The sequence below is a fragment of the Gymnoscopelus microlampas genome (assembly GCF_963454915.1).
Source record: "Gymnoscopelus microlampas genome assembly, chromosome: 15".
Lineage (NCBI taxonomy): Eukaryota > Metazoa > Chordata > Actinopteri > Myctophiformes > Myctophidae > Gymnoscopelus > Gymnoscopelus microlampas.
The window spans coordinates 14,599,733-14,610,048 of record NC_139952.1 but is presented as its reverse complement, the minus strand read 5'-3'; the positions used below and the strand labels follow the sequence as shown (position 1 = coordinate 14,610,048).

Genomic DNA, 10,316 nt, shown 5'->3' with positions numbered 1-10,316 from the left:
TCAGTGTCGTTGAACTGGATGTGGTATCTGTGTAAATAATTCTGGACTAGGATTGTATGTCCAGGTATCACACCAATTTTCGACATTGTGAGCCACTGGCTCCATATCAGTGAGCTCACTCTGTTTACAATAGAATACTTCAGTTCCTCTTTGCCAAAACAAGAACTACCGGTCAAAATAAGTCTTGAGTTGCTTCCTTTAAAATATGCATGACTGTCATGCATATTGACACATGCCACATGACATGAGAGCAGGATTTCCCTTTACAGTAAGTCGCTTTTCAGGTGTTGCTGGTCAAACACAGCAAAAGTGACACTTCAGAATGCAGTATAAGAATGTACAGTAGGAAAGGTTCCTTAGTGTCTCTCTTGTACAACACTGAACACAGTAAAATCCCCAGTGTTTTTTTTATAAATCTGAGAGTTTACAAATGGAGGATCCATTTGGTTACATTTGTACACCCTCAGAGTTAAATTAACACTGAGGATGCTTTACTGTGAATGCTGTATAGGCTGTGTTACTATAGCACAGTTATATAACTTATCGGTGTCAGTGGGACACATCTGCGGCAACTGGTCAGATAATTCCATGGGCTTAAAGGAACATGATGTCATATATAGGCTATGATTTCATTGCATTTATATAATTTACCATGCTACTTCTATGACCTTGACTTCTTATGGCCCTCTCTTAAGCCATGCGAGCAGATAGAACTCTTTGTGAGTTACATCATGCAATGCAGAGGACAAAGAGGGATTTTCTTTATTATTATTTAATTGCATGGGAAAATGCACAAATCGCATGGAGTTGAAGTGCTTGTACATGTTTTATTTGAACTATAATCATAGTTTGGACTTTTTCGAACAGGTATGCCTATAAAATAACATGCCCAAAAGGTGGGACACTGCGTTAGTCATAAAACATATTTGTCCTTCTTCATCAAATAGGCAGGTAGGAATGGGTAAAGATTAAAGATGCAGTCTATTTGCACATTGATCATCTAGGGCAGTGGTTCTCAACCAGTGGTGCGGGGACCACCAGTGGTCCTTGAGGGTTCCAGGGGGTCCCCAGCCAAATAAAAGTTAGGAACCAAATTGATCCTTATGTGTCTGTAACTCTGAGAGTGTACAAATGGAACCACTAACAGGTGCATTTGGTTCCATTTGTACACTCTCAGAGTTAAATGAGCACTAAATGCTGATGATACAGTGTAGATTGGGACCCCCAAGAAATCATAATGGTTGAGTCCCTGGCATATCTTTTCAAATGGGGGTCCGTGGGCTAATATGTGTCAATTTGGGGGTCCTTGACACGAAAAGGGTTGAAAACCACTGATCCATGGCAGTGGTTCTCAAAGTGGGGTCTAGGAACTATCTGGGTTCCTTGAGGGGGTTCCAAATGGACCCTTACAGGTCTGTGAATCTGAGAGTGTACAAATGGAACCAAATGGACCCGCAAGGGTACACTCTTAGAGTTATGGGGGTCTTTGAAATTAAAAGGTTTGAGAACCACGGGGTACCTGCCATTTTGTCCCTTTTCATAATTAATAAATGTAAACAGTAGTGATTCTGAGAAGATTATTACAGCAGGTTATTGTAAGTTTCCATGGACGGCATGGAGAGAAAGGGGAGGAGGCGGAGGGGCAACCTATGCGGTGAGCGCCTCCTCGTCATCCCCGCCTCCTGCAGTCAGAGTCAAACCAGAGAGCTGTGGAATCCCGTGACATCACTTCCAAGGCAGTTGCCTTGGTTACGCGAGTGATGTCAGTAATGTTTCGCCTCCGATACCACGTGTTCCGTATAATAACCGAGTGCCTGTCGCGCACTGGGCAGCATTTAGAACTGTAGTGTCCCACAAGAGCGAGGTGGGCCAATTAGACTGAACATCTTAGTAGCAGGAGATCGCTTTTTTTTGTGTGTATATATATATATAGCAACAGAAATTTGTTTTCTTTGTGGTGGATTACATTTTTCGCTCATCATGGCAGTTACTGAGGCTGGATGTGACTTGACTTACTGCAAAATGAGAGGAATTGTAGGAGTTCTCGCTGGTGAGCCTACATTTAGCCTTATTGTATCTTCGACTTGAGAGATCTATTATTGCTGATGGTGGAGTATGCGTTTGTTGCGTATACTATATTCTGTGGTCCGTTATGAAACTGTACTGTAGGGTTAAAAATGTAGATTATTGTATGTGCAACTGACAATAATCTATCAGATGCGCTTTCTTGAATGTTCTACCAACGTCTTTAAACTCTAAATGTATTGACTTTATTAACAAAATGTTGATTTGCATTCTGGTAGAAGGCTGAATATCCTTTTCTCCCCATCGCGGCTATGCAGTCGCCAAAATCGTGTATCGTTTGTGGTTACATAATGCAAGCCTTGACGCCTGCAGCATGCGCATCCCGACAATATATAATATAGGCTAGCCTACAAAACGGCAAAAAATAGCAGATTAAAAACCCAACACAGATAAAAATCGTATTGTAGCCTACTTTCTTAGTGACAATTTTTGCATCAGTCCGATCCGAAGTAGGTTATTATTATATCTTCACACTTGACTTGAATGGGCTGCAGTGTGTGACGTTTTGGCCGTTATATTGTTCTCCATTGACGGGTACCCTGTGTCTGCTTTTCTCCATTCGCAGCTTTCATCAAGGAGAGAAAAATGGGACTGAACGACTTCATTCAGAAGCTGGTATCAACGCCACACATCTGCCAACAGTGAGTCTACAGATGAGCTCTTAAAACGACATTGTTATTCATCACGTTGAAGCAGAAAAATTGAATAATAATAACAAATATATAATGTTAATAACTGAGTGGAAGTTAAAAAAATATATATATTATTTCAATTGTCCCACTGGCAAATCCAATCAGCCATTTGGTTTTGGCAGCACATTCCATGACAAGTAGACTAATCTGTCCAAGAACGCAAGGCAGGTGTAAGAATAGTTCTTTCATGTGAAGCGCGCTCCCGCCATGACCTTTTGCAGCGCCTAATCATCTCAGTAAATCCGTTCTGTTCCCTGGACGGGGATAAACCGGTAATTAAATTATTACATGATATGGGTTGACCCATCATAGTGAAAATCCCTGCATTCAGGTTGATGTCCGGTAGTGGAAAATTCCCCTACACAGCATAATTTATGTCCAATCTAGAATCTAGATGTTTAGAAAATACTACAGCGAGAAGTCCTATTCTACTGTTCTTGTTTAGGGTCTGCAGCTTAGCAGTCTCACTCAGACAGGTTAGGTAAGGTATTATGCCATCAAGTCTGTGACCTGTCCTGTCCTGGATCTGTCCATATGTAGGCCTACAGCTTAGGTCTGTAGGCCATTGAACATCATGTTGCCATTACACAAGAGCAAAACCATAGCAGTGGCGACCATTTTCTGGTTCCACTCAAAAAGCCAATGCATTTTTCCCATAGAGATTTCCAAAAATATTTATATCAGTTATTTTAAGCCTAGAATCAAGGCATCCAGGGTCCTGGTGAATCATGACCATATTTGATTCTGTGAAAAAAGATATTTGAAAACCACAAAACAAAGGGTATTTATTAAATATAGTATCATATCATCATATAATTAAATATTCATTTTTTTAAATTCACAGAATAAAATGTTTTATGGTCATGATTCACCAGAATCCTGGATGGCTTGATTCAGGCTTAAAATAATTGATATAAATATTTTTGGAAATCTCTATAGGGAAAATGCATGGACTATTTTTGAGTGGAACCAGAAAATGGCCGCCACTGCTATGCCCTAAGTCCACTATCTAGATGCTTAGATACCACAGTAGTTGTGTAGACAAGTCCTATTCTGCTGTTCTTGTTTAGGGTCAGCAGCTTTAGCAGTCTTAGACAGTTTAGGTAAGGTATTCATTATACCATCTGCCCTGTCCTGTCCTGAACTGGACCGGTCCATGTAGGCCTACAGCATAAGTCTGTAGGCTATTGAACATCATGTTGCCATCACACAAGAGCAAAACTTGTGATTTCACTGTGACCTATTGCAAACCAAATAAACACATCCAATGTTGGATCATTTAGTGCTAAAAACATAATTTCCGATATAGTGCTAAAAGGCATCTTTATTAAGCCACTTGCCACATAATAACAATAATAGAAAAGGTAAATAACCTAACCTTTAGATTTATCTCCTTTTTTCCCCATGCAGTGGTGAAGTCACAAACTTTATGAAAATTGACGAGAATCAAAATGAAGACCTGGATGATGAAGGTCCTAACAACCCGGTGAGCATAATATATATGCACAGTAACTGAACTTGATACGATAATTGCTATATATTTCGTTTTAGAGCACTGGAATTTTGTATTAATCTTTCTTCCTGTCATGTTTTTCAGATGTGTCTGGAATCAAGAACCTCACTGGCTGAGGAGACTCAGTAAGTGGTCAAATCGTTTTTACAGTGTATGTGTGAACGGTGTGTGTGTGTGTGTGTGTGTGTGTGTGTGTGTGTGTGTGTGTGTGTGTGTGTGTGTGTGTGTGTGTGTGTGTGTGTGTGTGTGTGTGTGTGTGTAAACATCTTTCAAATACAACTCTTGTCTACCAATGTGATCCTAATGTTTGGTCTTTTCCTGTCCATTAGGATCAAACCCTGTGATTTTGACTACCTCAAAATCATTGGCAAAGGCAGCTTTGGAAAGGTGAGCATCTGTCTGATTGTGTAACTCCTCATCTGCTCACCAGCTGTTCATGAAATCTCCATCACAGTTTATTTGGTGCACAAGGTGATGTCATTGTCTGCATGGTTACAGGTTCTGTTGGCTAGACACAAGGAAACAGGCGAGTACTACGCCGTCAAAGTCCTCCAGAAGAAAATCATCATGAAAAAGAAAGAGGTCAGTCGTATATTACATTAGCCTACAGCTGCCACAAACCCATATTCTTCACACCCTGAACCAATCTTAACCACTTAAAGGGGAAATCCACCCATTTTCAATATTTAACTATGTCATTAATATAGCATAAAGGAGTTGTGTGGAAATAAGAAAAAAGTTCCCCCCTTTCTGTGTTGCCTTGAACTGGAGGATTGATTGTGGGTTTAACATTGCAAATTACAACGTGATGACTCATCATGTTGTAATTTGTGTTGTTTAAAACCCACCCATGTTAAACCCACAATCAATCCTCCAGTTCAAGGCAACACAGAAAGGGGGGAACTTTTTTCTTATTTCCACACAACTCCTTTATGCTATATTAATGACATAGTTAAATATTGAAAATGGGTGGATTTCCCCTTTAAGCCCTATATACTTTGTCATATGACAAACAGCGAAAATAACCCATCTAACGTGATATGTTGAGCTTGAAATGTTTTGAACATTTTTGAACATTTCTGCCTACAAAGATGTGCCCAGAATAGGGGTGCCAGGTTGAAAGTGGTTAAAGAGAGTCACAGAGACACTGTTGATTTCATTCCGAAGGATATATTCTCATCTCTGTACCCGCCTCGACTTCTCCTTTTAGCAAAAGCATATCATGGCAGAGCGAAGCGTGCTAATGAAGAATATCAAACATCCATTCCTGGTGGGGCTACACTACTCCTTCCAGACAACAGAGAAGCTCTACTTTGTTCTTGACTATGTCAATGGCGGAGAAGTAAGCCAAAATGCTTAACCTTTCATTGTTACTCACAGAATTGTGTCTGGTCAGAAGAACACAATTTCATAGATTTTAAAACACACTTTCCACTTTCCCTCAGCTCTTCTACCATCTTCAGAGGGAGAGGGTCTTCCTTGAGTGTCGAGCAAGGTTCTATGCTGGTGAAATTGCCAGTGCACTTGGCTACCTCCACTCCCTGCATATTGTTTACAGGTATGCATATGAATCAGTCTACAGCACCCCCTAGTGGGCATTTACACACAGAGCTAAATAGAGGAGTTGAAGGGAGCAGAAACGATTTAGATGATTTGGGAGTAAGAATTGTGATGATTTGTTCAGATACGTTGCGGTGATCGTTGTGGTGATCATTATTCCTTTTACTTTACAGGGATCTCAAGCCTGAGAACATCCTGCTGGACTCACAGGGTCATATCGTTCTGACAGACTTTGGTCTCTGTAAAGAGGGCCTGGAACCCAACGACACCACATCAACCTTCTGTGGAACCCCTGAGGTACAGAACATATACTTGTATTTACACCTTTGAAACGTAACATTTCTGGGAATACAAGTGATGATAAGGTTTGGACCATGGTTGATTTTCTTTCTTTCTCGTTGTTCACAGTACTTGGCTCCTGAGGTGCTCCAGAAGCAGGCATATGACCGCACTGTTGACTGGTGGTGCCTGGGATGTGTGCTCTATGAGATGCTCTATGGACTGGTGAGTGAAATCACTTATAGCAATGCCTTATGAATTTGTTTAGCCATATTGTCGGGGAGAAACCCATTTAATTTCTTTCTATTTCTGACAAATGTTGAATATTTTTTGCCTATAATGACATGCCCAAAATAGGGAAGTCAGGTTTAAAGGGGTTAAGTCTGCCCTGTGGGTTTTATAAATATTTAACCAATGAAAATTATTAACAAGAAATTGTAAGTAAATTAAACTACAATGGATCCACGGGAACACAGGTTATTTTTTTCATTTCCTGAAGTGGACAAGGTTTCTGCCCGACAGCCATGATATGTTTTGTAATGCGTTTTCATTCATTTGGCGATTCTAAACTCAATTTTGTTTGTCCCCAAACAGCCCCCATTCTACAGTCGCAATACATCTGAGATGTACAATAATATCCTGCACAAGGCTCCAGTGCTCAAGCCTAATGTGTCCAACGCAGGCAGGGAAATCTTGGAGGGGCTCTTGCAGAAGGACCGTACCAAGAGGCTGGGAGCACGTGATGATTTTGTAAGTCTACTCAGCTGCACCTTGCTACCACTTGCTTGTGACGATAGAGATCTAGGAAGATTTACTTTACGTCTGCACAAATTGTTAGTAATCAGATGATCTAAACGTGATCTTATAAAAAGATTAACATGATGACCTTTAAAAGTTCAAGCAAGCCGTTTTATACTGGTCTTATGATATTGTTCTTTTGTCATTTGACAGCTGGAGCTCAAGTTCCATTCCTTCTTCTCTCCCATTAACTGGGACGACCTGATGGCGAGGAAGATCACACCTCCATTTGCCCCCTCAGTGGTAAGTTTACATATCGAAATGAAATACAACATGAAAGCACTTGATGGTGGATTGTTTTCACTTCAATGTATGTCTCTAATGTGTCATCCTCGTTGGCTTCACAGTCCGGCCCTACCGACCTCAAACACTTTGACCCCGAGTTCACCCTCCTCCCTGTGACCTCATCTCTGTGCAACACAGATGCCCTGTTTATTACAAACAGCGTCAAGGAGGCTGCTGGAGCTTTCCCAGGCTTTTCATATGGACCTCCTGCTGAGCTCTACTTCATGTGAACTTTTTTAGTTTGTCTGACACGGTAGTCTGACACGTTCTCTATTTCTGACTGTAGCTGCAGGGGAATTCCCTCAACACAGGACTAAACAGACCTGGGGATCTACATGCATTGATAATATCGGCCAGCAGATGGCAGAAGAGGACAGAATACGCACAAGTAAATGGAAAAGGCTCTTGAGCTCAGGACAAACACTGCCTTGGTTTGTTTATACAGTATGGGGATCGTGATGGAGGGGAAAACATAGGGGTGACATACATGGCCTGTTAACAGGATCTCAATGACTTGACAGACATGAGTTTTTGTGTGGAGTTCTTGTAAGATTGTGAGTGGGGAGTGTGGAGATCGCACAGGAATGTCATCTCTCAACATCTTACTTTTCCACCTCCAACCCCACGACTGATAAAGGGTGTGCCAAGTTTGGAAATGCACTTTTGTACTCAAGGGACATTGCTCTGTGATGGCTATGGACCTCAGAAATTATTGATGAAGTGACATTAAGAGAAGTGCCTGAGGTACTAAAGGCAGTGTGGACTGTAGCTTGGCAAGAACCAGCTTTATCAAAGTATAAGATGAGATTTCAGAACATGGGATTTGCCACAGAGGGCAATATCTTCACAATATCTTACTGCATATGAAAGATAATTATTTGTGTCGAGATTCACTTTGCATTTATTGTTATTTCCATGTAAACTTTTCATGTCCTATTGCACTTGAGGGAATAAGGGTAATGATAATGAAATGGTAATGAAAGACAATGAAACTATTTGCTTAAAAACTAAAAACTATTTTTCTGACCAGTTTGCCCTCATACACCGAAAAACAAAGCTGTACTGAATAGAAAACGTATTTAGATTCAACTAAATCGTTTTCCTTGCTCTAGTAACCACAGCCATTCACAGTTCACTTTGACCTTGTATCAAATCTTATATCTTTACAAATTCTTAACTCCCATTCAGTGTATACACCTGTTCAGAAATATAGCCTGTGCATGGGTATGTCTTATTTTTGTATGTTTAAACTTCCAATTTTCTCATATTTCATACCAGATACAGTCAAATACTGTCAACATATCTGCTGTTTACAGACTTGCTGAAATATGTTCATAAATCCAGAGAATGCGATATACAGTCTAACCAGCAATAATAGGCCTGCAGTAATGATAGCACATTCATCAATACTATTTTTTTGAGTGAAAGTGATTGCTGTTTTATGGCAAACGAGAGAATCTGCTATACTAGTTTTATATTATATACGTATGTACAGATATAGAAATTCTGTTCATGTGTGTCTAAGTGTACACATTTCAAAGATGGAAAGTGGTATTAATGAAATATTATTTTTCTTTATTGTATCTTGTGTTGTAACTTTGCTTTATTTATATGTCATGAACATCCAGTCCAAATCTGTTGACATTCTGATCATTATTTCCAGAGAAACATGTGACACTGTCCCTATTGGAGAAGCCTCGATTCGGTTTTGGGATCCAAACAGCAACCAAATAAACAAAATTTGCCGTAAAAAACATATTAAAGTTATGAACAAAAACATGGTTGTGCTTTGTCTCATCTTGGGTAGGGGACTAGGGGTATCTAAAAAACAAAAGCCTTTTAACCCTAAGCCTAACCCAATGGTATGAAATGGTATACACCAGTGGTTCTCACAGTGGGGTCCTTGAGGGGGATTGTCCACAGCAAAATGAGGAAAAGTTTCTACATTTTTAATTTGGCCAATACGTAGTGATGCGACACATTGTGAGCTTATATTGTAGATAATTTGTAGGGCATTCGAAATCTTGAACAATTCTGTTCAAAATAGCATTTGTCTGCTGTCAAATGCATATCAATTTGGGGGTCCTTGACGTGAAAATGTTTTGGGAGTTTGAAATCGATGGGTCGGACGAGTTGCTAAGGACGGATATGCAGATATTCTTCTCCTGTATAATTAGACTTGGCCGATGCCGTTGGGAACAATGCCTGTTGGGAACAATGTCCGTTGGAAACGCATGCCCCTTCAGTTATGCATTACCTGTTGTACCCATTGTGCGTTGTCAGAGTACTTAGTGCAGTACCAGGCGGCAAGGTTTCGGTCTTGAAAATGAAGCCAATGCAGAAGTAATGAAAACGCTGAAGTTCTCATTGATGGCCCAGCAGCTGACGTTGATTCCCCTCCTCCGGCTGAAAAAGACATGTCATTCCATTGAAGTCATGACCTGACTTTACACTTGGTTTTATGACTTTAGTAAATAAAGACTTTGTTTTCAATCTCTAGTTTCAAGTCTTCTTTCAAACAGATGTGTTTTGTTCATTATGGTCCCATTCATTAAAAAAAATGTATGAAAGCGCAGGGTATGCTTTCGGGGCTTGTGATTGGGTTATGCTGAGTGAAGACCCACTCCTCGCTCCCCTACACACCAGTAGCACACATTTTTCGCTGCCATTTTTGACTGAACTAGAGGCTTCAAACCAGGTCTGTAGAAACCAATGGGTGACATCACGCTCCTTTCATCCATATTTTTGGGCCGGTGTAGCCGCCCCCTATAAGTGAGTTTTGGACACAGCCCAAAAGATTTGTATATACCCCCTAACCCTTCCATTGTTAATGCAAATCGATACTTTTGCAAAGTCAGCCAATCCCATTACAGCTAGTGTCATCACCACTAACTGTAATGTGATTGGCTGACTTTGCAAATTCAGGACTGTGATTGGCTAGCGAAACACATGACACATGTGCAGCCCTATAAATAGCAGTATGGACTTTAAAAAAAGTCATTTATCCTTTTTTTAAAGTGAGTCATGTTGTGATGACCACACACCGCCCACTTCACACTGGGTGTGATTTTTTACAGTCTATGTGCAGTGCCCCATTGTGACTT

The 10,316-nt window shown here is 40.5% G+C and overlaps 1 protein-coding gene across 1 annotated transcript; it reads left to right on the top strand.

Moving 5' to 3' along the window:
- Positions 1-1,841: 1,841 nt before the first annotated feature.
- Positions 1,842-9,705, top strand: LOC311062176 (serine/threonine-protein kinase Sgk1). Its single transcript, XM_084081023.1, has 13 exons — positions 1,842-2,050; positions 2,651-2,726; positions 4,188-4,263; positions 4,375-4,415; positions 4,620-4,677; positions 4,789-4,872; positions 5,501-5,632; positions 5,736-5,848; positions 6,024-6,147; positions 6,259-6,354; positions 6,724-6,879; positions 7,081-7,170; positions 7,275-9,705. Exons 1-13 carry the CDS (start codon positions 1,981-1,983, stop codon positions 7,440-7,442), a joined length of 1,284 nt encoding a protein of 427 aa, XP_083937149.1. The 5' UTR covers positions 1,842-1,980; the 3' UTR covers positions 7,443-9,705.
- The last annotated feature ends 611 nt before the right edge of the window (positions 9,706-10,316 follow it).

Excerpts from the sequence above, each read along its gene's own strand:
- LOC311062176 (XM_084081023.1), top strand. The coding sequence starts at position 1,981 with ATGGCAGTTACTGAGGCTGGATGTGACTTGACTTACTGCAAAATGAGA. Across the intron at positions 2,727-4,187 it reads ACGCCACACATCTGCCAACA|TGGTGAAGTCACAAACTTTA; the intron begins GTGAGTCTACAG and ends TTCCCCATGCAG. Across the intron at positions 4,873-5,500 it reads TCATCATGAAAAAGAAAGAG|CAAAAGCATATCATGGCAGA; the intron begins GTCAGTCGTATA and ends TTCTCCTTTTAG.